Source organism: Rhinolophus sinicus, linkage group LG05, assembly GCF_036562045.2.
Source record: "Rhinolophus sinicus isolate RSC01 linkage group LG05, ASM3656204v1, whole genome shotgun sequence".
In the NCBI taxonomy this organism is placed as follows: domain Eukaryota; kingdom Metazoa; phylum Chordata; class Mammalia; order Chiroptera; family Rhinolophidae; genus Rhinolophus; species Rhinolophus sinicus.
Window position 1 is genome coordinate 88,666,559 of NC_133755.1, and position 27,422 is coordinate 88,693,980.

Below are 27,422 nucleotides of genomic sequence, written 5' to 3' on the forward strand. Positions count from 1 at the left end.
TAGATAGAAAAAGAATAGATAAAATCAATGAAACCCAAAGCTGGTTTCATTAAAAACTTATAAACCTCTAGTCAGGCTAATGAGAGAGAGAGAGAGAACACAAATGGACATCAGAAATGAGAGCAATGACTTCACTATACATTCTACAGATATTAGAAGGATAACAAGAGAATATTATGAACAGCTTTATGGCAATAAACTTGACAATTTAGGTAAAAAAATTATTAAAAACTCACAAACTACTAAAGCTTACTGAAGAACTAGATTGTTCGACCTGCACAACACAAGCAGTGGAAGGCGAGGGAGGCGGGCAGGGTTAAACCATAATAAAGAGACAGAGACTCAAATACAGTTAAATCACAGAGGACCAAGGGACTCCAGCCTCAAGAGACTGAGCCCCAAATTGGGTTGTCGTCAGTATTAATTGATTTTTACAATGCATATCACATGGTTAGGCAGGGTCTCAAACTACACTGTAATAAAATATTTCCAATTCCCACATAATTATCCCAAAGCAACGATGCACGTGTCCCCAGGTGACTAAGGTGCGGTGTGTACAACCCCAGGGGGAGGAAGTCTCACAAGGTAAAACTATCCCATGAGCTAAGCAGAAAGAGCGAGATCTATAACTCTAATGGGTCCTTTGCACAACAAGGTGCAGGACAACAACTGGGGCATGCATTAGCAGTTTCCCATAATGACAAGGAGGAGGGGAATGGCTTCCTCCTGACTTTTATTATACTAGCTCATGGGAGTCCCAACAGAGTCCTGTCTGGCTTAAGTTGTCCCTCCCATGAGGAATCTTACTCGTCTTTGACCGCAGACCCTTCTCCTGAGGACCAGAAAGAGAGACTTAGGATATTATAAACTCAATCCCAAAGAGGCACAATCCCGCAGAGTCTTCTTTCCCTAGGGAAAGGTTAGAGGGCACAGACGGCTAGGCTGCTATGTGACCACACTAGATAATCTCAATAGTCCCTTATCTGTTTATAAAAAAAAATTGAATTTGTAGTTAAACACTTTCCACAAAGAAATTCCAGGTCCAGATGGTTTCAGTGATGAACCCTACCAAACATTTAAGGAAGAAATACTCCTTTCTATGATGAAAGCATTACTGTGATACCAAAACCTGATGAAGACATTATAAATAAACTACAGACAAATATCTCCCATGAACATAGATTCAAAAATTCTAAACAAAATTTAACAAATCTAATCCACTATAGAATTACACATCATGACCAAATAGTTTATCCCAAGAATATCATGGCTGGTTTAACATTTAAAAATCTATCGAACTGATTTACCATATTAATAATTAAAAAAAATAAAGAGCATATGATCATCTCAACACATGTAGAAAAACACATTTGAGAATATGCAGCATTTTTCCTGATTTTAAAAAATTCATCAAACTAGGAATTGAAGGGAACTTCTTCAATCTGATATAGGGCAGCTATGAAAAAACCTATAGCTAACATACTTACTGAAGAAAGACTAAGTGCTTTCCCTCTAAAATCAACAAGACAACAATGTCCCATCCCACTACTTCACTCAACATTGTACTGGAGGTGCTGCCAGTACACCTGCTCAGCATCATTTGTCAATAAGGGAAGAACGGGAAGAAGTAAAACTGTCCTTATTTGCAGACAACATAACTGACTGTGCAGAAAATCTGATGGAATCTACAAAAACAGTGTTTGACCTAATACATGAGTTTAGCAGTGTAGCAGGGTATAATAGACAAAAACAAACAAACAAACAAATTGTATTTCTATATCCTAAAAACAAACAGTTGGAATTAAAATTGAAGAAATAATGCCATGTACAATAGCATCAAAAATATAAAATACTTAGAGATATATCTGCAAAAGATGTAAAAGACTTGTATATGGAAAACTACAAAGATATATCAAAAAAGACTTAAGTGAATGGAGAGAAATACTATTGTCATGGGTTAGAAGGCTCAATGCTGTTGAGATGTCAATTCTCCCCAAATTGATCTATAGATTCAACGCAATCCCAATCAAAATCCCAGCAGAGGTTTTTAAAATAGAAATTTTAAGCTGATTCTAAAGTTCATATGGAAATGCAAAGGACCTAGAATAGCCAAAACAATTTTGAAAATCTCCAAGACAATTTTAAACACAGATGGAGGAATATGATTAAGAGACATAGTTTAAAGCTACCGTAATCAAGACAGGGTGGCAGTGGCATAAAGATAGACAAATAGGTCGATGTAGTAAAATAGAGTCCAGAAACAGGCATGTGTGTACGTATATATAAAGTCAATTCAGTAGAGAAAGGAAATCCTTTAAGAATTAGTGTTGGAACAGTTAGAAAACCAGGAGCAAAAAAAGTAAACTTTGATCTATATCTCTCACTATACATAAAAAAAATAACTCAAAAGGGATTATGGATCTAAGTTTAAAACCTAAAACTATGACCTCTAGAAGAAAACATAGGAGAAAACCTTCATGACCTGGGGTTGGGGTAAATATCATAACCAAAAGTGTGATTCATAAAAGAACAAATTGAGTGCGCTCTACTTAGGGAGGCAGAGGCGATGCTGGAGGGAAGATGGAAGACCACAGTCTGCGGAAGACACTGCTTTCCTTGTTGATGAAGTGAGCAACATAGTAAAGGAGGCTGTAGAAAGTGCAGTTGGTGGCAACACCTATCACCACAGCAAAGTGAATCAGTGGACCACAGATGTAATAGAACAAACATGAAGCCAACTCACCAGGCTGGGAAAACCAGTTAAATGCTCGTACACTGTGACCTGTACAATTATGCAGAAGAAGGGAGCAGGATCACACAGGGCAAGTTCTTGCTTCTGGGACAGCTCTGCTGACGGGAGCCGCACCACGCGATTGGAGGAGGAGACCACGTGCTGCCCCGTCAGAGCCTGTGGACTGTCCATTTGAGCTCCTCCTCTGCCTGTGATCTTTCTCCTTTTGTCTCAGCGTTTCTCTTCCATCTTCTAACCACCCGCTGTGAATTCAGTGAACACCATTTTCATTCTCTGTAAGTGCCCTTTGCTGCACTCTCAAAATGTAGAGGAATAAACCCCAAATGACGGCACTGTTCTGTGAGCTGCACACCCTAAGTCAGAGAAATCACTCACCACAGGTGGTCAGAGCCTGGCCTGCCATTTGCCTTCACTCTGAATATTTCTGTTCAAAATGCTAAAAACAGAAAACTGCTAGTGTGAAGCTTTCTCTACTCTCTGAAATGATTCAAGTACACTAATTTTCCATACTTTGTGCTTTTGTCAGAATAATAAATTATCCCAATTAAAAAAGAACAAATAGATAAACTGGACTTCAGTGAAATTAAAAATATCTGCTTTTCAAAAGATACTCTTAGGTGAATGAAAAGACAAGGCACAAACTGGAAAAAATATTTACAAGTCATATACCTGATAAAGGATTTGTATTTAGAAAATATAGGGAAACCGGATGGCTCAGTTGGTTAGAGCACGAGCTCTGAGCAACAGGATTGCCGGTTAGATTCCCACATGGGCCAATGAGTTGCACCCTCCGCAACTAGAGTGAAGACAACGAGCTGCTGTTGAGCTGCGGCTGAGTTTCCAGGTGCCAGATGGCTCAGTTGGTTAGAGCGCATGCTCTCAACAACAGGGTTGCTGGTTCAATTCCCGTAACTAGTTTGAAAACGGCAACTGGACTTGGAGCTGAGCTGCGCCCTCCAAAACTAAGATTGAAAGGACAACAACTTGACTTGGAGCTGATGGGTCCTGGGAAATATACACTATTTCCCAATAAAGTCCTGGAAATACACACTGTTCCCTAACAAAATCCTGTTCCCTTTCCCCAATACAATGATAAAAAGAGGGGGAGGAATAGAAAGAAATCCACAAACTCAGAAATAAAAAGACAAACAACTCAATTCTTAAAAATGGGCAAAAATTTGAAAAGACATGTTACCCAAAAGAGATATAAGGAGCTAAATGAGCACATGAAAAGATGCTCAGCATCATTTGTCCTTAGAGAAACCCAGGTTAAAACCACAATGAAATACCACTATACACCTAACAAAATGGTTAAAATGAAAAACTTATCGTCTGTACTAAGGCTGGCAAGGACGTGGAGAAACTGGAATTCTCATGTAATGTTACTGGGAATGCAAAATTGTAAGCCGCTCTAGAAAAAATATTGCCAGTTTCTTTAAAAAGCTAAAATGATATTTACCGGAGATAAATGAAATCCTAAGTCCACACATAGCCTTGTACACAGAAGCTTATAGTGTTCTTATTCCTAATGGCCCCAAACTGCAACCACACATGCCCTTCACTGGGCAAATGGATAAACAGACTGTGGTACACTCCTGCCATGGCACCTGCTCAGCAAGGAAGAGCAAACTATTAACATACATAACGACATGGATGAATCTTAGAGGCATCAGGCTGAGCGAAAGAAGCCATACAAAAAAAGAGTCCATACTGTATGAATTCACTTGTGTAACATCCTAGAAAACGCAAACTAATCTATAGTGACAGCAAATCAGTACCTTGTGATGTGGGGTGGGGAGCGCAGGGAGGGGCGGGAGGCGGGGATTATGAGGAAACGTTTGCAGGTAACACATATGTTCATGAACTGAATCGTGGTGATGGTTTCACTGGGATATACTTATGTCAAATTGTATACTTTAAACATTATGTGTTATCATATGTCAATTATGCCTCAAGAAAGCTATTAAATAAACACTTAAAATAATATTGAATGTTTGAAGCACAAGTTTGCTCAATTTGTCTTCAATCCTGGCTTAAGCTGCTCTGATAGTTTCTAAACCAAAACACAAAGTGAAGTTGCGTTTTTTTGTTTTTGTTTCTTTTAAAGATTTTATTGGGGAAGGGGAAAAGGACTTCATTGGGGAACAGTGTGTACTTCCAGGACGTTTTTCCAAGTCAAGTTGCTGTCCTTTCAGTCTTAGTTGTGGAGGGCGCAGCTCAGCTCCAGGTCCAGTTGCCATTGCTCGTTGCAGGGGGCACAGTCCACCATCCCTTGCCAGAGTCGACCGGCAACCTTATGGTTGAGAGGACATGCTCCAACCAACTGAGCCATTCAGGAGCTCAGCAGCAGCTCAGCTCAAGGTGCCGTGTTCAATCTTAGTTGCAGGGGGCACTACCCACCATCCCTTGTGGGACTCGAGGAATTGAACTGGCAACCTTGTGATTGAGAGCCCACTGGCCTGTGTGGGAATCGAACTGGCAGCTTTTGGTGTTAGGAGCACGGAGCTCCAACTGCCTGAGCCACGAGAGCGGCCCCAAAGTGAAGTTTCTTGACCTGTGATAATGTGTAATCTTGTACTGTCTCATATGGTTGGCTAAGTGATTCATAACTGCAAAATCCTCAAGGTCAGGCCTCAAATCTTACACTTTTCTTGCATCCTCCTCCAGTGTCCAGACACAGAAAAGTTTAGCAAGTGTGTTTTGATTAACCAAGTAAGTGTCTTTTGCACTATTTGACAAATTCGGAAAGGAGAGGATTCAAAATAGAAAAGGAAGTATGATTTTTTTCTCTATTTTTATTGTTTTACTTCTCTGGAATATAGCATAGAGGACACAGGGAGAAAAACTATAGCACAAAGTCACCGACAGAATCTTTATGCAACCTGAGGTACACATACAGATGCGCCTGTCCCAAGGTTACACTAGAGAGCTCTGGGTTGAAGGCTGATGAAGACACACCGAGGTGAAAGGCTTGCCTGACTGCAATTCGCTTCATTTCACTCCCTTGCCCTCTTCATTTTGACCAGGAAGGTGGCACTGATCAGAAAAGGAAGGAGAACTCCAGGAGTGCTTGATAAATGACAGTGCCCTTTAAGTAACCATCCTCGGTGAGCAGGATTTCTCTCCACATTGGCCAAAAGGGTGGCAGTAGGGTCTCTACTTGAACAGACCAGCAAAAGTGAAAGAGATGGAAACAGAACTACCACGAGAACCTGGGAGATCTACCACTCACGGGAGAGAAAAGGGCCAACATTATTCATTATAGTGGCAGGTAAAGTTGATTATCTTTGATTTCCGCCGTGGGAACTCTCTACTGCCTGCAGAAATACGTCTGTTGTAGAAAATTATATTGCCCTGGGCTTTACTTTTGTAGATTATGTGGGCATAAGTGGTGACAGAGAACATCCAGAAACAGTGCATGAATACACGGGACACCAAGCCAAACCAGCGCATGACTCTGACCTCTCCAATGCTGGTGTCATTGTTGGTAAGGATTTGTAGTACGATGTTCACAGTTTCATAGAAGAAGATCCAGATGACGTAGATCACCAAGCCCCTGCACATCTGGGCGTGTACTGAGTATATGAGCAAGCAGCTGATGATGCTGGTGATGCAAGGGGAACAGCCCAACTTCCTGGGCACAGCCAGGGTTCTCAGGGCTCAGCCAGACTTCCTGGACTCAGCCAGGGCTCTCAGGGCACTGCCACTCTCTCTGGGAACAGCCCGACTTCCTGGGCACAGCCAGGGCATCTCAGGGCACAGCCAGACTTCCTGGACTCAGCTAGGGTGCTCAGGGCACTGCCACTCTCTCTGGGCACAGCCAGACTTCCTGGACTCAGCCAGGGCTTTCAGGGCACTGCCACTCTCTCTGGGCACAGCCAGACTTCCTGGACTCAACCAGTGCTCTCAGGGCACTGCCACTCTCTCTGGGCCTCTCAGGGAACTGTGCTGGAACAACAGCGACTCACAATCAAGGTGCTTACATATTCTCAATGGTGGCCAGTCAAGACACAAAAGCAAATATCCCCAGTTCCACTACATGGTGGTATGTTCCCAAACAGTCAAGCTGTCCATTAAATTAGGGATGGAAGGCAATTCCCCATAGTCCATAGTCATTTAGCCAGGACTGTCCTGGGGGTGAAGGACGACCTGGACCTCACCCTCATCTCCCACGGAGGACTCAGCAAGCCTTTCCTCCTGGGACAAGTCTCGCATCCGGGCTGCCTCATCAAGCACTTCCCAGCCCACAGGGCCGCAACGACCTTTGCTTTCTCCAGCCTGTGCTGGTTGGGGAACCATCCACATTTTTCCACCCCTCCACGGGGCTCCATCTCTGCAGCACCTGCATGGCTTTTCCTGTGCTGGTGGGAGAACCGTCCACATCCTCCCACCCCTCCACGGGGGTCCAGCTCTCTAGCAGCTGCTCCTCCTGGTCTTCTAGAGACTGAGTGTTCATACACATAAACTGCTCCACCACTCTTTGGAGAGCCGTGGCCGGCACCATACCCTGCTCGCTGCACCATTTGTCGTGCGGGGAGGCCTGCGGGGTCTCTGCTCCCGCTCCCCACAAGAGAACGTAGGGTACAGTGAGGCCAAAAAGAAACACCAACGGAGCCATAGATGGGGGAGTCATACCACTATATTCTCGCCGGCAGCACTATACTCTCACTGGAGGCTGGATCCACATTGTCCGCAACCAGCCATCCTAACTGCAATCCGCGCTTGCCAGCCCAGGCACCATCTTCTTGCTAGCCACCATTTTTTGCTAACATAACCACAGCAGTTATATTAGTGGCCAATGGCTCACTGGTTACAGCTGACGGCCAACTAGCCACAGCTGATAGCCATGCAATCACAGTTGATGGCCATTTACTACCTGAGCCAGCAGCTTTCTACGTGAGGCCTAGAGCCTAGAAACTGCTTTCTGGGGCTCTGTCCCCACAGTGATGCAAGATAGGAAGAGGACGATATTCAAACTCCAACAGATGAGGAACTTACGTATCAGGAGAATTACGCTCCTGTTCCATTGGTTAACCTCAGTGCTATTGCTGCTCCTCAGTGGCTTCTGTTCGAAGATGACGTACGTGTCAGTGGCTACGATGGTAAAAACCCCTGCTAACACGGTGCCTGGTTTGGCCGTCATCCCACACCAGTGTTTCTGTCTCATGCTGAGAATGCCTGTGGAGACAAACAGTATAAGGGGGAATTCTGCTTCCTATCCATGTGGTAAATTAAATTACCAGGGTGTCTGCCTCCAGTCCTAAAGGAGAAATGACAGAGAGAAATATGAATCCGGAAAGTAACTGTAGGAAGACAGAAGACTGTTTACAGTTGATTGGGAGTGGGAGTGGGGAGGAGGGAGGATGCAGTCTGGTGGCAGCGAGCAGATCAATTACAGGAGTGGTTCTCAACCTGTCTTCACATTCAAATCTGACCAATTAGAACATTTTCTAGGTGGGTCCCAAATATCAGAATTTTTCAAAACTTCCTAGTGATTTTCATGTGTAGCCAGAACTGGAAAATACTGAGCAGAAAAAGGTAATTTAAATGATCTTTCCTAGCTTTGCCTTGGGCAACCATTGCTGCCCCCTCATGGGGAAAATTGGCGGCACTTGTCCAACCTTGAGTGCAGGTGTCCTTAGGAGAAAAATCTGGGCAGCACGATAGCCCTGCTGGGGTGAGGAGTTGATGAAAACAAGAGGCTTTGAGTAATCCCTCCTCTGCTACAAATCAAAACTTAAGGAATACAATGAAAGGTGTACTTTAAGGAAAAATGAGAGCCTTAGGATAGAATAGCCTTGTAATAGAAAAGTAAAAGCAACAATGAGCTAAGTGTTCAACTCAAGACGTTAGGGAAAAACAACAATAAGAACAACAAAAAACAGAAGAAAGAAAATAAATAGAATAGAAAACAATGAAAAGTAAATGTTTAAAAAGCAGGGGGATTTCTGAATTATTAGGTTTTGGGGGCCAACTAGCTGCTAAAAACAACTAAAAATGCTGGATAAAATAGTTTTAAAATATTCTTAAGAGCACAGAAGTGCTGAAAAGGTAGGAGGTAAGAGGTAGAAAGCCAAAGACTATAGAGTTTTAAGAACTGGAACAGGTGAGCAAGCATGGAAGTCAATTTTGCTCTGAGGATATTTGCAAATCTGGCCAAACTTGAATTTCATTTAAGAGAGAGCTCTGTAGAGTAAGAACAAATGAAATCAAAGCTCAGGGTCTGACAAGATGGGGAATCTGTTTGAAGGCTGTCCCTATATTAGTCATGGACACCCCCCCAAAGAGATATGATTAAAGGTGAATCAGAAGTAAGTCTGCCCCCACAGCTTTCTCCCAAGAGGTTCCAAGGAAAGTTAACTTAGTAGTACACTGACTTTATGAGGAGAGGGGAAACTTTCCTTGAGACATTATAATCATATAGCCTTTTTGTGGATCTGTAGCCTAAATTACATGAATCATTCAAAAAAACTTTTAAGTCATAAATCTAGTTTAAAGTAGCCCTAAACTGGAAGTGTCTCTAAGTCCCGGCAACAGCAAACTCACATCCTCTCTGGAAGAAGGCATCTTTGTCTTGGTACTCAAAGAATCTCCATTAGTAATTTTTTTAAGACAGTCACTACTGCACAGTAAAAAATAACAAAGCAAACAAGGAACAAGGCACTGTGAGTGAGAACCAACAGAAATAACAGACAATAGAAACAGAACTGCAAGAATACCAGATTATGAAACAATTATGATTGCTACTTTTTTGAATTACTTTTTAATTTTATGTTTAATTGTAGTAAAATACACATAACATAAAATTTCCCATCTTAACCATTTTTAAGTGTACAATTCAACAGTGTTAATTACATTCACATTCTTGTGCAGCCAATCTCCAGAACTTTTTCTTCTTGCAAAGCTGAAATTCTATACCCATTAAACAACAATTCCCTATTTCCCCTTCCCTCCAGCCTCTGGCAATCACCATTCTACTTTCTGATTCTATGAATTTTACTACTCTGGATATGACATATGATAGATCTGGGTATGATATATTCAGAGTAGTAAAGTGGAATAATACAGTATTTGTCTTTTTGCGACTGGTTTGTTTCCCCTAGCATAATGTCCTCAGGTTCATCTACATTGTAGCATGTGTCATACTTTCCTTTGATTACTACATTTAAATAAATATAAAAGACAATATTGAAAACTATGTAGGAACAGGAAATCATAGAAAATAACCTGGTATATTTCAAAGAGGGTCAAATAGAATTTCTAGAAATAGAAAACTCAGTATCTGAAGTTAAAAATACAGTAGGCATTGGGTAACAGATTGGACACAGATGAAGTGATAATCACTTAACAGAGGATAAATCAATAGAAATTATCCAGAATGTAGCACAGTGAAACAAAAAGATTAAAAATATGGATGAGAAATTAAGAGACATAAATAATATAATAAGATGTTCTGATTCAGAGAGAGTGAGAGAAGGAAGGAGGGAGGAAAGAGAGTTGGGTAGCATATCTGAAGAGATAATACCTAAGGATTTGCACAACTGAAGAAAAATGTCTATGCAGATTCAAGAATCCTAACTGATTGCTAGTAGGATGAATAAGAGGAAATCTACACCTAGACATTTGGTACTCATTCTGTTAAACATGAAGTACTAAAATACATTCTCAAAATGCAGCTGAGGATCTATTTATTCATAAGAGCAACAGTTAGGCTTCTAAAGGAAAACAAAATCCAGTGGAATTATAAATGTGCTGAAAGAAAATAACTGCCAACCTAGGACTCTACACACAGCTAAATTATTTCTCAAAATTGAAAGCATGTTGTATATTAAAATTTTTGTAAAATTCAAACCAATTAAAATTTAATATACTGTTTGGCCTACATGTCTTATAGCCAAAGAAAAGTTCTATGGGAACTGTGATGGTCGTATGAATATCACCCCAAAAATGACAACTAAAATACTCTGGAGTGAAGGTGCAGCAAGAAGCCTGGCTGCCATGCCAAGTATCTGCTGCTATGTATCTGAAAAGATTATCTGTTTAAATACAAAGGGTGCTATTGCCCTGGTTTACCCACGTGGCATGCTACAAAATGGATAACTACTATTGAATATATTTCCCACTAAGCAAATAGATTTTCTTGCTCATCATTTAATATCTAGTCATTAGTAAAAAAAAAAAAAATCACTATTCATTTTGGTTGGCTTTCTTGCAGTGTTTTTTCTACATAAAAATTTCACTTAGCACCCTTTCATACATTTATTCACAGATATGGGGTGTATGATGTACATTAATGTTGGTTATAATAAAAAATTAATTAAACCAACAAATAAATTAGTTAATAAAAGTGGGCCATGCATTGTATTAATGATGTCTGTTTTTTATGACATGGGATTATGAGTAATTCAATTCGGGATCCCTGAGTTCCCTAAGGAGAAACAAGGATGGAAAAAGACAAACCAAACTTTCAGTTATAAGATAAATACTAGTCTCACAACAAATGTCCCTGTGGTGTAATTGATCCTGCTGTGTTTACTTACCCACCTGAAACAGATGGCAGACTTCCTCTTTCTATTCCTTAAAATGCTCATTAAAATTTTGGGGTTCCCATTAGTCTCTCTATGGCAAAGATTGTTCATTGTCTCCCAACATCCATTTCTCTCTTCTTACTTTTTGTTGTAGCTAGACACACGGCCACTGGACTAATGACTACATTTCCCAGCCTCCCTTGAAGCTTTTCTTTGTAATTAAAAAAATGTATTACAATAAAAGGCACATTGCCACTAATCTCCCTCAAAGTACTCCCCCTTGCTTCAAACACATTTATCCCATCGATCTTGCCACTTGCTGAACCTCTTCTGGAAGTCCAATTTGTGAGTGTCTTTCGTGGAGCTGTCATGGCTCCCTCGATGTCCTGAATCGATTTAAAACATTTTCCTTTCATGGTCATTTTGACTTTGGGGAAAAGCCAGAAGTCACACAATTTTTGATCTGGTGAATAAGGTGGATGAGGACACAACTTTTTCTTCTTTTTTTTTTAGTTTCAGGTTTACAAAACAATGTAATAATTAGACATTTATATACCTCATAAAGTGATAACCCCACCAATCTACTACCCCTCTGACATCATATATAGCTGTTACAATACCATTGACTATATTCCCTATGCTGTACTTTACATCCTGTAACCATACATATATATATTTAATTATAGTTGACATTCAATATTATTCTACTTCAGCATCAGGTGTACAGGGCAGTGGTCAGGCATCTACACAGCCCATGAAGTGATCCCCCTGATAAGTCCAGCACCCATCTGACACCCTACATGATCTTTACAACATTATTGATTATATTCCCCATACTGTATTTCATATCCCTGTGACTATTTTGTGATTACCAATTTGTGTGGCTATGTGACCAATGGGATGTGAGTGAAAGTGACATGTGCCACTTTCCAGTCTTACTCCTAAAAGGATGAGGAGTGTCTCACCTTCTCCTTTTCCTTCTTCCTGATTCTTGGCCATGATCAGAACTGATCTTTGACCCAGGCTTGGAGCCCTTGTCGAATATGGTGAACACCCTGTTAGCCATGGATCACTGTTCTTGAGAGAGAAATAAACCCCTATCAAAAATAAGCCACTTGGGGGTTTCTTTGTTACAAAGCTTAGCCTCTACCATAATATATCTAAACTTTTTGGTGCTAAACCCAGTGAGGACTAGCAATCCACGGGGATCTAGCTCCTCCCTTGACTTCGCCCTTTTGGAGAAACCAGCAGGTTCTCTCCTTCTGTATGTTTATCTCCCTGAAAGAAATGTCTCCCTTTAATCTCAGGGTCACTATTGTCTTTACAATTAACTTGATAATAAGTCATGTATTGTGACATCTTTGTATTGTTTTAAATTGCTATTTAAATACTCTGTATGTATAAGAATCGTCCCAGTGGCTACTAATGGGGACCTTAGAATTAGAGAAGTTAATTAATTTTGCCTAAGGCTGTACATCTGGTCAGGGCAAAATACGGATTTTAACTTACACCTCTCTGGCTCCAAGACCAATCTCAACACTCCATCCACTTGCGTCTTATCTTCCTCAGAGATCTGTGAGCTCGCTGAGCCCAGAGACTCCATCCATCCCGGTTCCTAGCAGATGGTCTTGACTAGAGCAGGGCCTGGATTAGAGCAGGCCCTTGACAAAATCAGACAATTCTTCCCCCTTTGCCTCTCCTCTCAGTCATCTGTTCTCCGTAACTCTGAGGGCCGTTATGCTCTTCTCTCCTTTTCCTTCCTCTATCCTGGGCTTTCTCCTTTCTTCCCTCCCCCCCCTTCCTGTCTACTTCCCTCCCACACTGTAAAACTTCTAAGTGTGTGTTCTTGATCGCTCTAAGAGAAGGTGATGGTCTGTGACCTGGGAAAGTAGAAAGGACTAGGAAATGCAGGGAGCAAACAATTGCACGATGGTCCTCAAACAGGTTTTGTTTGAACAGCAGCCTTTTACAGGAAGTTGAATTAAAATGCTTCCAGGCAAGGTGGATACTGTCCTGTCGTTAATTTTCCGTCGCTCCCTATTATCTTTATACCTCTTCACCTCATACATTGATTTTACTTGCCTGGCCCCGGAAGGCCTTGGAGTTTGAGACTCTTGCTTCAGAAGTGTCTTTATCTCATTTGATAGAGCAGATGTGACATTTTATGTAACATGAAAACATTAATCACAATATTTTATTAATAATAAAAATATTATTAATATTTTCCTGTATTTTTACGTGACTTTTTAAATCTTAGTTTTGGCTTCCCCCCTATAGGATTATCTCTGTAAGGACCTGGCCCACAGGCAGACAAGCTACCAGGCAAGGCAGTCAGGGTCTCCTGGCTCCATGGGAACGTTGCTTAGCAGACAGCCAGTTCTGTACGCTGGCCAGCCGTCAAGGTCTCCCGGCTTCTTGGGACGCAGTGTGCATGAGAGCAGGCCTGCAGGGCCCGCCAGATCCTTCTCCCATGCAACGCGTTTGTTTTGCGGAATCTGTATAACCTCGCTTCTCCTCCACCTTGGGGCCGATCACTACCCCTCCGGCCGGTGGTCACCGGAGACTCTCCCGGATCAGTAAGTCTCAATAAACCCACGTCCTGCACTCAGCCAGCTGGCGTTTCCTTTGGGCTTGCGGCTTGTCAGGTGCAAATCTTAAAACAACTCGGACTCAGACAGAAAAATCTCTCTTAAGTTATATGCTAAGTCAATAGAAAATTATCCTTTACTTTTGCAAATTAAAATATTTACTTCTCAGGAATATGCCAATCAAATGAAATGAGGTAATAATAATGATAATAATAAACATTTACTAAAATCTTACTTTGTGCCAGACATTTTCACAACATTTTTTTCAGTGTAGCTGTAATTGTATAATTTTTTTTCTTGTTGAAGGTGAGAGAGAGGTGTATTTGTATATTTTATGCATTCAGACTCCCAGATGTTGATTTTTACTTGTCAGGAGAGGAATCATTCACAATTACTGACAACCATTCAGAATTTAGCTCCAACTCAGGAGGTAGTTCTGCTAATTTTCTGATTCTTCAACAGGACTTTGAAGAAATCCTGGTTGACTTCCCAAATAACCTTCAATTGTACTAGTAACTTTATTTGATTTATTTTATTATTTGGCTCATTCTAAATTAAAGTCACCTGTAGATTTAATTTCTAGTACAGTGGTACCTCGGTTTCAACATAATCCATTCCGGAAGACCGTTGCAGTTCTGAAACTTTCTAAAACAGCCGACAGCTGAAAACAGGCCTCAGGATCTTGCACTCAAACACATGTTCGACTTGAGGTGTGAATTATTTACTTGTTCAAACCAAAATGTTGTCAACTTCATACTACTGTACTTTTCCAGTTGCTGACTCTTCAGTTTGTTGTTCATTTGTTTTCTATTGCAAACTGTAATAAATCAAATTTAGTAGCTTAAGACAACACAAACTTACTATCTCACAGTTCTGTAGGTCAGAAGTCTTGGCTGCCTCAAGACTCAAATGGTTTCTCTGCTTCAGGGTTCACACGGCAGAAATCAAAGTGTCATTGGCTGGGTGGGTTCTTGGTGGGATGAGGCTCTGGGGAAGAATTCGCTTCCAAGTTCTTTTCTTTTTGTTGCCTGAATTCAGTTCCTCAGCTGTAGGACTGAGGTTCCCATTTCCTTGCTGGATGTCAGCTGAGGGCCACCCTGTCCTCCTGGAGGCCCCCTCTGTCCTTGCCTGTGGGCTCTCAGAGCCAGCACGGTTCACCAAATCTTTTGATGCTTAGAACCTCCCTGACTTCTGCCTGGAGCTGGAGAAAGTTCTCCTTTACCAGCTCATGGGATTAGATTGGGTACACATGGCTAATCCAGGATAATCTCTTTATCTTTAGATCTCTTACCTTAATTACATTTTAACTTAATTACAGAGTACCTTCCCCTAGTCATAGATGTGATTTAAGGGCAAGGGTCAAAGGGACCCTTTTTGTCCTCCCAAATTTATGTTGCAGGCTTAACCCCCAGTGTCTTCTGATACATTTGGAGATAGGGCCTTTAAAGAGGTAATTAACTTAAAATTAGATCATTAGTGTGGGCCCTAACCCAATATGACTGGTCTCCTTATAAGCAGAGGAGATTGGGACATAGACACACGTGGAGAGAGGGAAGACCATGTGACGACAGGGAAAAGAGTGTCATCTACAACTAAGAAGAGAGGGCTCAGGGGAAACCAACCCTGCCAACCCCTTGACCTAGCACTTCTAGCCGTCAGAATTGTGAGAAAATAAATTTCTCTAGTTGAAGCCACCCAGTCTGTTGTGCTCTGTCATGGCAGTCTCAGCAAACTAATACAGGGGCCACAATTCTGCCAACCACAGTTATGAAGTGTCCTCCAATTCTTCTTCAGATCTGGGTACATTGCCTGTCTACAACTGGGATGTTTTCTTACAAAAATTAATTCTTTTGGAAAAGGTATTTTAACAATCAGTTTTCTTTTAGACAAAAACAATATAATAATACAAAGCTGTTGTTTTTTTAACTGAGGCTGTGGGATTAAACCAAATCACTCAAGAACCTAGTAAATCATTGTCAGTAAACTCCATTTAATTTTTAGGAAGTCAACACAAAGCTTACTCTCTCTGGGTGTTCTATCGTTAAAACATCTTTTTTCCAACTTAGAGAGAAATGTTTTCAGGAGGTCGAGCTGCTGAAAATCCAGTGTTCCTGGGTTTTCTTACCACTTCCCCTTCAAAACCCTGCTTCCTAGGTCTACCTTATGTTGTAGCTTAAAAAAATAAATAAATAAAATAAAATATAAAAGAATCTCAGTCCCTAGACCAGACCTGCTGAAGGTGCGGACCCAGCAAAAAATCCCAACCTTGTTACTTGTCTTCTTTGGGCCTGAAACTGGGGAACAGAATAAAGCGCAAGGAAAAGTTACCCTGCAAGGTATTTCTTTTTTGCTTGTGTAAGTCTTTTGAGGAGGTATAAAAAAATTTTACTTTTGACTCTGGGCTAATATATTTGGTTACCAGGTACAAAAAGATGTCTTGTTCCAAAATATAGAATTTTCCCAAATTGATGCAAATAGAATTAGGGACCACAAACAACATGTTGACATAGAAAACTCTCCACCAAAAGGCTCCTGCCCATAATGGATTTTCTATATATAATACTTTTTCCGAACCTCCAAGGGTAATATATACCAAGGGTCCTACGAGATATTTTGTACCAGTATTCATAGTCAGCAGTTCCAACTGGGCCTTCAGCAACGCTAGGAACTCCTACTACACATCTCTGGTGACTTCCTCTCCTATTATTTGCAACAACTATTTTAAACCTTCTGCTTTGAGATGAACAAATCCCATTTCCACATAAAACCCTCTTCCTCTGTTACACTGACTATTTTTCTCCTTCTACCATTGTCTGTATTCCAGAGCCCCTTGCTCCTGCCCTCTCTGGAACTTTCCATTTATTACTTAATTGGACCCATTCTGTATCTCGTCAAGGATCTTCTTGTGGCTTCTGACACCAAACTCACCTTCTTTTTCTTCCATGTCTCTGGCAACTCTTTCTAAAATCCCTTACTGGCCTCCTTCTGCTTATTCTTAAATGTTAGTCTTCCTCTGTACACAAACCGAGACACTCTTCTCACTTTCTCTTTTCTCCTTAGATATTGTCACTCATCGCCATGTTCAGTTACCATCACAATGACGACTCCCAATCCAGTCCAGTCTTTTATATAGAGATTTAAACCTGCATATTCAACTATTCTACCTCCATCTGGGAACTTTTCAGGCTGCTCAAACTCAACATGTCACTAACTGAGCTTACAATTCTCCCATCCCCACCCCAACCTGCTGCTACTTCAGTGTTCATTTCAGTAAATGATATCAGTATCCATCTCCACCGTTTCCCCATGTACCTCCCTCTCTCTCATCCTTTACATCCAAAAATACTCAGTTTCATCTACTCTTCCTCCCACATATCTCTTGAATCAGTCATGTTTTTCCCATCTCCACTGTCACCAGCATAATCCAATCACCATCATGTCTCCTCTGGGCTATTGCAACTAACACGTCTTGTAAAGTTGTCGTCTTCATACAGCCATGAATGATGATACAGCCATGTTGGGAATTTGGGTAAAAGGGCAGTGGACATGTGTGTAAAGGATGAAAAGTCCTCATTATCATGATGGGAGGTCAATAAATAATGTCTAAAAATGATTAATCAAGAAATATCAGTATAAGTGTATAAATTAGAGATAAAAGGTAAACAGGAGGAGAAATAGAAGAATTGAAGGTGGTTGCCTGTGGGAGGTATGACTAGGGGTAGGGACAGGGAGCAAAGGACTGCTGTTTTTATAAGCCTCTAACAATATTACTTTACATACACACAATGTTAACAAAAATAAATTTATGATAATATAATTATTTCATGAGTTCTTAATAAATCCAGATCATTAAATAAATCCCATTGGCTGCCTTAATGCTGATGTAGCTTTCTTTTTTTTAATTAAATTTATTGGAGTAACATTGGTTAATAACATACATTTAAGGTGTACAATTCTATAATACATCAACTATATATTGAACTGTGAGCTCACTACCCAAAGTCTAGTCTCCTTCTCTCACCATATAGTTGACCTCCTTTACCCTCTTCATCCTTCCCCCACCCTCTTCCCCTCTGGTAACCACTGGTATTTTCTTTAATACAGTGTCTCCTTAGCTCCAGAAAGGGTTAAAGCTGGCATCATGGAAAGACAGCTGGATAACTTTGCTCTACTCTAAACCAAGAGCTAAGAATGTTACCATGAAAAGTACTCGGTGTTAGCATAACCTTGTTGGTTTATTTGTGAAATTTCCTGAAAATGATATATTAGTTCAAATACTACATAACTAGAAATGATTCTGATTCCATCTTTGAATATTTACAACATTCCAAATTGTTTTAAATTAAAGATGTTTCTTTTGACTTTTAAATAAACTACACTAGAAAATAAAAAATTCTTAATACAACAATATATTGTAAAAGAAAGAGTTGATTTTTATCCTTTTCTTCACATTAACATCACCCGTTTGAACTTAATAAAAGTACATAATGTTTATTTTTAAATACTCTTTGTTTTTTTCGGCCCTGAAGTAAGGTTTTATCTTACTTGGGAAGGTCTCATTTGACAATCTGCAGATCTAGTCCTTCCTGAGTGGGGTGTATTTAGGGCATTGGCATGTGCATGTTTTTGGAAGCACTGCACTCCCAGGTTTAATCCCAAGGTTAGGGGACTGAGTTAATTAGTCATGTTCTGAAGGGTGTCCTGAAAATGCAACGGAAGAAATAGACTATAGATAATTATAAGGGAGGTATCAAGGTAAGAACAGCAAATTTTCAAGTCTAATGGACCAGAGTTCAAAACTTGGTTTCTCCGTTTACTGTGTATTTATCCTCAGCTACCACATCTTTAAATTGGGTGTACAGTTACTCAGCAAAAAAACAACACAAATGAATGAAATCTTGCCATTTGCCACAACGACCTAGAGGGTATTATGCTAAGTGAAATAAGTCAGACAGATAAAGACGAATACCATACGATTTCACTTACAATGGGAACCTAAAACAGAAAACAAAACAAATGAATAAACAATACAAAACAGAAGCAGACCCATAGACATAGAGAACAAGCTGATGGTTGCCAAAGGGGAGGGCGTGAAGGGATGGGTGAAATAACAACTTAAAAAAAAGAAGAAAAAGAACAGGTAAGACAAATAGAAAACACATAGTAAGATAGCAAGATGATAGATTTAAATTCAACTATAGCAATAATTACATAAAGTATAAATTACCTGAACACTCAACTTAAAAGACAGATGTCAAATAGAATTAAAAAAACTACCAAACCCACATTAAACATGGAGCTACAAATAGATTAAAGTACAAAGACAGGATAAAATAGTCTATGCAAACACTAATCCAAAGAAAGCTGCACTGGCTGTATTATAATAAAAAATAAGTGTATTTAGGAGAAATATTACCAGAGATAAGACTGTATGTTTTCTAGCAATAAAGGAGTCAAATTATCAAAAGGAAATATCAATCTTAAATTTGTATGCAGGTAATAGCAGAAATAAAAATAAAAAATAAATTGGGAGTACCAGTTACTATTTTTTTTACTAATTTCACTAGTTTGCGTAACAAATGACTACTCCAAAACATAGAAGCTTAAGAACCATTTATTGCACACATGGTTCCCTTGGGTGAGAACTTGGACATAAGACGGGGTTAGCTGAATACTCTCTGTGCGTGATGAGGAATTTGGACCTGGCACGTGCAGGATGACTTGTCACCGCTCATGAATTTGAAGGCCCTCTCCTGGAAGACTCCTTTACTCACTAGCCTGGCAGCTGCTGCTGGCTCAGTTGGGGGCCTCAGTTCCTCTCCAGTGTGGTCTCTGTGGGGGCTCAGAGCCGCTTCTTCACAGCCTGCTGACTGGCTTTCACAGAGCAAGTGTCCCCAGGAGAGTGAGCCACTGGAAGCTGTGTCCCCCTTCCTTAACTTAGCCTCCGAAGTCCCCCCACCACGCAGCTCCGACTGCACTGTATTCTTTAGTCACCAAGGCCGGTCCATATTCAAGGGGAGGCAATTAGGTTCTAACCTTTTGCGGAAGGAGCTAAAGATTTTGCCCAGGTGCAGGGCCTTCTGGTTATCTCAGCGGTCGTGACCCAAGTTCCCAAATTTTCCAGGTTGCCCAGGGAAGCAAAAGTGACCTGCTAAGCTATATTAAAAAAAATTTTTTTTTTAATTCCTTTCAAAGTGAGAGGCAACAAGCACTTATTGAGATCATTAACAACAGCTATTCGGGGTGCACTGATTCAGGCAGAAGCCCGAATAGTGTTCTGATTAGGAGACAAAGGCGATGGGTATTTATGAGAAAGGAAAGGGGAACGATTACATCAATAGAAGGAAGGCATTTCTATTGGTGCAGATAATATAACACAGTCATGATAATTCTAAACAATGTCTTATATTTTCAGTTCAGGAGTCATAATAACTGCTTCTTGTTATTTTGAAAACAGTTTTTTGCAAGGCTCAGGGTTGCTTAGGCCCAGTGGAAAGGTCATTTTGCTCTTTTCTAACAATTCCAAAGATGTGAGGTATAAGACATTCATGGCAGCTCCATCTCCATTCTCAAGGGGCCCTGTTTATAGTATTGTTTACACATTATAACAATGAAATATTCAACAATGAACTGACCTTCCCCACCTCCCCCCAATATTCCTCTTGGCTGAGAGTCTGGGCTCTCTGTGCCCTAATAAGCCCACCAGATCAAAGTCTTTATTAGTCAGCCTTTCTCAAGTAGCCCAGTGTAAACAGCTGACAACCCAAGGCAAATCATTTGCAAAGCATGATGGCAAGTCTTGCAAGAGGCAGGGTCTCATGCAGCCATTACAGAGGATGTAGAAAAACTGCTGGAATCACAGGAAACTATTAGCAAATACGGATGTGACAGAGACAGACTAGTTAATAACCAGAAAGGAAAAAACATCAATAAGTATGTAATAGGTACTTCAATAAAGAATGGCTTGAGGATGAGTAAACTGTTACATAGTCATACACTGGATTTTAAATGGTTGTCGAAATGACTGTAGCAACACACAACAATATGAATGAATCTTAGCAATGTAACAATAAGTGAGAAAAAAGTACCAAAAGATGATAAGACAGTTAAAAACAACCATAGATACATATTAAACACACATACACACACACATTTTTAGGACCATATATAGATGCAATAAAACTATAAAATTGTATAAGGAAAGTAAAGAAATGATGACTTTAGGATTCTGGGGGATTACTTTGGGCCCGGGGAGGAAGTGACATGGGTTGGGTGGACCATCCAGTCAGAGGCGAATTATTGACAAGATCCTCATTTTATTTTGGGTGGAGGATTGGAGGGACTATTACAATATTAAAAATAACTAATATTTGAAAAGTGAACAGCAGAGAGCCATGCGTGGAGCAATGAAGAATATGCCCTGCACCAAGGATTACAGTAAATCTAGTTGTGAGCAGATGAGGCACAATAAGAAATAAAACAAGGGTAATAACAGCATTTACCTCATAAAGTGGCTGTGAGGATGAAATGAGTTAATATATTTAAAACATTCAGAACAGTGCCTGGAACACAGAAGCACTGTACTATCTAAGTGTTTTTCTATCATTTTTTTTACTGTATGCCCAGGGGCAACTACTATTTATTATGCATATAAAACTACTATTTATTAATCTGTGTTGTAACAGACACTATTAGCTTCCTTCCCAGTACCCATTTCCTCCTTCTTTGCTAACAGAAGTCTGCTTTTGTTCAGGATGGCAATGAACCGAGACACAGGCAAAACATTTGCTTTTCCAGATATTAGCTTGTACCAAAGGTGTCCATGGGACACAGTTCCAGCAAATGACACATAAGCAGAAAACTGCGAGGGGCTCTGGGAAGACTTGCTTTTCCTGATAAAAGAGGATGATGTGGCTGGCACCATCCCTACATCTCCCTTCTTAACTTGCATGTGCTGTGATGCCTAGAGCCTCAGCAGCTATTTTGTTACTATGAGGCAACAAGGAGGAAGACAGAAGCAAATATGCTAAGGATGTCAACGCGAAAGAGTCTTTTTGCAGTTTATCGGTTACTCCTAAAGTTGAACATTCTTATAACTATTGATACATGATTGAAAAATCTATGTCTGACTAAGTTTAAAAATTAGTGTGATAAGTAGAAAACTGAAGTTCTAAGTGATGAGAAAGCATCGAGCATAATTTAATTAATAGGCTTTTTCTCTCAGTTCCTGAAATGGTGCCGTTAATCTTATCATGATGAGTTAATCTTAGATTAACTCAATTACAGTAAGAACTTTATATTTACAGTTCCTTTCACAATTTGCCTTGTGATCCCAGCAGAACACGTTGCTGCCAGCTCCTCTCAGCTGGATCGCTTGCATTGTTAGGTCGGGGAAGAAAATAACAATGACAGTGAGCACATTATAAGGCTTTACAGCCTAAGGCCCCTGTATCAGTTAGGAGTACATTTGGCTGCAAAGAACAGAAACGCAAACAATGGTCGCCTTTAAACAAAGGAAGATTTAATTTCCTTCTCATAACAGAAAGTCTGGCAGTGGCGGTCTGGCATTTGGGCTCTGGCCTCTGAGGAGCACGTCTGGGTGGCTACAAAGAGGTAGGATAGAAAACTGTTTTTTTCACACTTTAAGTATATGGACTATTTCCCCCCTCCAATACTGTATTATTTCTTGCTTTGTAACAAATTACCTCGAACCTTAGGAGTTTATGATAACACATATTTTTTTATGTCATAGTTCCTGGGAGTGGCTTAGCCGGGTGGCTCTGGATCAGGGTGTCTCACGCAGTGGCGTCCAGCGTTGGCTGGGGCTGTGGTCACCTGAATGCTCTGTGGGGGTTGGAGTCGGGGGAGGGGCGGTGGAAGAGACCCTCAGATCCTCATCCAAGCTCACCCATGTGCTTATTGGCAGGAAGTCTCAGTGTCCTGCTGGCTGTTGGCCAGATACCTCAGTTCCTCACCTCGTGGACCTTTCTAGAGGCTGTTTGAGTGTCCTCATAACATGGCAGCTGGCTTCCCCCAGAGCAAGTGATTCAAGAGTGAGAGAGACCGAAATGGAAGCTGCAGTACCTTTTATAACCGAATCTCAGGCATGACATCCATTATTTCAGGTGCATGCGATGGTCACACACATCAGCCCAGGAGGAGAGTGTGGGGAGTGGGCTCCACAAGGATGGAAATGCCAGGAGGCGGGATCATTGAGGGTCAACTTGAAGGCTAGACACCTGGTTTAGCACATAGTTGCCAACATTTGCTATTATTATTTTAAAATTATTTCCTATTTTGATATATTCTTTCCATGTAACTTATGTAGTAAGTAAAAAGAATCATACTTTAATTTTTGAACCTTATTGATTACTCCTGAAACTGAATATTTAAAATGTATTTGTTGACCAGTCTCGTTGTCCCTGTTACAAGTTATTTATGTCCTTTACCAAATACATTCATGTATTAGGATGTTAGTGATTTTCCCCCCAATTTGAGTAAGTTCCTTATATAACAAAGAAAAAACAGAGGCTCCTGTCTCATTGGTGGGGAGCGTTGAGACCCTGCATCCTCACGGGCAGAGCTGCAGGGAGGGCACAGGACCTCAAAAGGATGTCTGGGTATTGAACTGGGGAGGGACTGGACCCCAAGTACCAGGAACTCCCCCCAAACCAAACTTGAGTCAGGCTCCTCCAAGTCCTCTTCTTGAGTTAGCCCCAAACTTGGGCTCTGTCCTTGGCCTCTTAGCCCAGTTGTAGCAAGAATCCTGCTGAGTGAATTGAGTGAAAATCCCCACACGTGTTACTGACCTGCCTTCAGCAAACTTCCTCCCACCCTTATGTTTCCTTTTGGTACTTTTCCATCCACTCACCCCCACCCTGCTACTTAGCTATAATCTCCACTTGTCCTTGCTGTGTTCAGAGTTGGGCCCAAGTTCTCTCCCTCACGACAAAACCTCCATTGCAGTAGTTCCTCTTGAATAAAGTCGTCCTTACAGTCTTTAACAAGTGTCATGAACAATGTTTTCTTTAACACTCCCCAACCTCAGTAAAAATACCTACGAGTATAACTCACGTGGGGCTGGAAGCAGGAGCTGGTGGGCACGCACGAGGCATCTGTCAGCACCCCCATGATGGCCACAGGTGAGAGGCTGCCCCTGTTTCTGGCACCAGGCTCTACATCTGGATTCTGAGGCATCTCTGAGAGCCAGAGGAGCCCGGTGACAATAGAGGTTGGATTTACTTCAAGCCTACCGTATTTCCCTGAAAATAAGACCAGGTTTTATATTAATTTTTGCTCCAAAAGACGCATTAGGGCTTATTGTCAGGGGATGTTTTATTTTTTCATGTACAACAGTATACATTTATTGATGTACAACAATCTACATTTATTCAAATACAGTCATGTCATCTTCTTCTGGAACATTGTCATAACTCTCCAAACCCCGAATTCTGGCTTGAATTTCTTGCGACTCCATTTCCTGTAGAACCATTGGCCCCAATCTCTCACGTCCAGCAACAGAGCTCTTGTTAAATGAGCACTTCTTGTCCATGCAGCTGCTCGCAGTGCATTGGCAACACAGCTGTCAGTGATTTTATCCCATGAATTCTTCACCCAAGTCACGACCTCTTGCAGGCGAGGCTTCACAAAGTTTCCGTGCTGATTTCTCTCCATTCTGTTTTCAATGTAGTCATTGATTTCCATGTGCAGATGGTCCCTGAATGGCTTGTTTATTGCAATATCAAGATATAATAGGCAGTCATTCCTGCGGGAATCATTATTTGATCTATTCTTCTCTCTGGAAGAAAGTTCTTCATTTCTTTAGCGCAGTGAGTGCTGGCTGAATCCCAGACTATTTGGCCACCTCACAAAACAAGTGGCAGCATTAAATTGACCCACTTCCTTATAACTGCTTGTGTGCACCAGGCTCTTTCGGTTACAAGAACATAAATGCTTGAAACACGTTCAACCTTATCTTTCTTGCTCTTAGTGATGATTACAGGTGGGGCTTTCTTTCCATCCAGATGAATTGCCAAAATACAGGTAACACGTGCCCTTTTGTAACAGTGGAGGGAATGTATATTGACGAGGCTCCCCTCTGATCAATTGTCGTTTCAGATCCTTGGCCCATAAACACTGCAGTTTCATCCACAGCAATCATGCTGGAGAGTTGGTATTTAGAAAAGTTGAAACCATCTACAATGGACTTGAATTCAAGTGCACGTTTAATAACTTCAGTATCTTCCCGCTTGAACAGTTTTGTTGATCTTAGAGACAGTTCATATCACTGAAGGAAGCCATCCAGCTATTGTTGTGATGCTTTGAATTCTTCTGGGGATATTTCTAACTGTAGTGCCATTGCAAGGGCAAATGCCTGACTATCAGCCCTGCGCACAACCAAAGCCTTTGCTCTCCTGTCAGCAATCCATTCGCAGATGATGTCTTCCGGCTCAGGAAATAATGGTTTGTCGACCTGATCCACACTTGAGCTTCTTAGCATTTCCCTCGTCCACCTATTGACTGAGGTTATTGTACCCTACTAGCCATTTTCGAACCATTCGGAGATCCAACTTCTTCCCTTTGCAGAAAGCCGTAAGATTCTTGCCGCGGGAGTCCTCCAGGATTCCTTACTTGTACTCGACGGAATAGCTCTTTCTTTTTGCACTCATTTTGTTTGGGGGTCAAAGTATTATTCCCTTTAAATCTAGCATTAAATCAAATGTCAATTGAAGACTCATGAAACAGGAGTGACAACAAAAATGATGACAGTTAAGAATGATGGTCCACGTAAAAGCGACGAAAAATTGCAGGAACCGAAATTCTCCACCAAAAAGCTATTAGAAACAATCAACGAATACAGTAAAGTTGCTGGCTACAAAATCAACCTACAAGTCCATTGCATTCCTATATACTAACAATGAAATCTCAGAAAAAGAAATATAAAAAACAATTCCTTTTCCAATTGCAGCAAAAAGAATAAAATACCTAGGAATAAACTTAACCAAGGATGTGAAAACTGTAAGACATTTTTAAAAGAAATTGAAGAAGACACAAAGAGATGGAAAGACATTCCGTGCTCATGGATTGGAAGAATCAACATAGTTAAAATGACCATATTACCCAAAGCAATATACAGATTTAATGCAATCCCCATCAAAATCCCAATGGCATTTTTTTTAAGGGCTTATTCAATGTCATTTATTATTATCATTAACGTTATCCTCGACCTACAAATTTGCTCATTTTTCTCATTTAAAAAGCTAAACAAAATCCACCTTGGGGGCTATGCTCCCATCTAGTAGTCACCCCTTTCTTCCTTTCTTTCACTTTCATTTCAGTTTTTCTCAAAGAGTGGTCCTTAGGGAGTCCCCTTCATGGACGGTATAGATGCCTGACCCTGCAGTGTACACCTGAAGCTGAAGCTGAATAATATGGAATGTCAACTATAATTTAATATATATGTAGTCACAGGATGTGGAGTACAGCATATAGAATAGACTCAATGGAATTTTAACAGCTATATACCCTGTTTCCCCAAAAATAAAACCCAGCCAGACGACCAGCTCCAACGCGTCCCCTGGAGCAACAACCAACACAAGACCCGATATTATATTATATTATATTATATTATATTATATTATATTATATTATATTATATTATGACCTGGTTTATATTGTAGTTAAATAAGACTGGGTCTTACATTAATTCTTGCTCCAAAAGACGCAACAGAGCCAACCGTCCGGCCAGGTCCCACCCCTGGGGAAACATGGTACGATGTCAGAGGGGTAGTAGACCAGGGGAGGGGGGCCATCATCCTATGAGGGGTGCATATGTCCAACTATTACATTGCTTTGTACACCTGAAACCAATAAAAAAAATTTAAAAATAAAGTAAAAACAAGAGTAGTCCCTGCTCTTTATCTCCATTCCCTTATCTCCAGTCACCCCAATGACATTTTTTAAAGAAATAGAAAAATAATCATCAGATTTGTTTGAAACCACAAAAGACCCCAAATGACTAAAACAATCTTAAGAAAAAAGAACAATACTGGAGGTATCACACTCCCTGACTTTAGCTTGTATTACAGGGTTACAATAATCAAAACAGCATGGTATTGGCAGAAAAACAGACACATAGACCAATGGAATAGAATTGAGAACCCAGAAATAAAACCACATAAATATGGACAGATAATTTTTGACAAAGAAGCTAAAAACATACAATGGAGGAAAGACAGCCTCTTCAATAAATGGTGCTGGGAGAATTGGATAGCCACGTGCAAAAGAATGAAACTGGACTGCTATCTGTCACCATGTACCAAAATTAATTCAAAATGGATGAAAGCTTATGCATAAGTCCTGACACAATCAACTGCATAGAAGAAAACATATGTACTAAACTTATGGATCTTGGCTTCAAAAGGATTTTATGAATTTGACTCCAAAAGCAATGGAAGTAACAGCTAAAATAAACGAATGGGACTATATGAAACTTGAAACTTCTGCACAGCAAAAGAAACCATCCACAAAATAAAGAGGCAACCAACTGAATGG

General features: G+C 40.6%; 1 protein-coding gene and 1 pseudogene across 1 annotated transcript; one reads left to right on the forward strand and one right to left on the reverse strand.

Annotated features, from left to right (window-relative positions):
• The first annotated feature begins 520 nt into the window (after nucleotides 1-520).
• On the forward strand, nucleotides 521-2,927 carry LOC141571786 (dynein light chain Tctex-type 1 pseudogene; annotated as a pseudogene).
• A 2,770-nt stretch (nucleotides 2,928-5,697) lies between these two features.
• Nucleotides 5,698-7,919, reverse strand: LOC109439658 (transmembrane protein 217). Its single transcript, XM_074333934.1, has 2 exons — nucleotides 7,695-7,919; nucleotides 5,698-6,382 (listed from the first exon to the last, which is right to left on the reverse strand). The coding sequence occupies exons 1-2, from the start codon at nucleotides 7,917-7,919 to the stop codon at nucleotides 6,005-6,007; spliced, it is 603 nt and encodes a 200-aa protein (XP_074190035.1). The 3' UTR covers nucleotides 5,698-6,004.
• Nucleotides 7,920-27,422: the final 19,503 nt, after the last annotated feature.

What these genes read in the sequence shown, in the direction of transcription:
- LOC109439658 (XM_074333934.1), bottom strand. Translation starts at nt 7,919, where the DNA reads ATGAGACAGAAACACTGGTGTGGGATGACGGCCAAACCAGGCACCGTG. An exon ending in TCTTCCTATCTTGCATCACT is followed by an intron (nt 6,383 to 7,694) that starts GTGGGGACAGAG and finishes GTGCCCAGGAAG; the next exon opens with TTGGGCTGTTCCCCTTGCAT.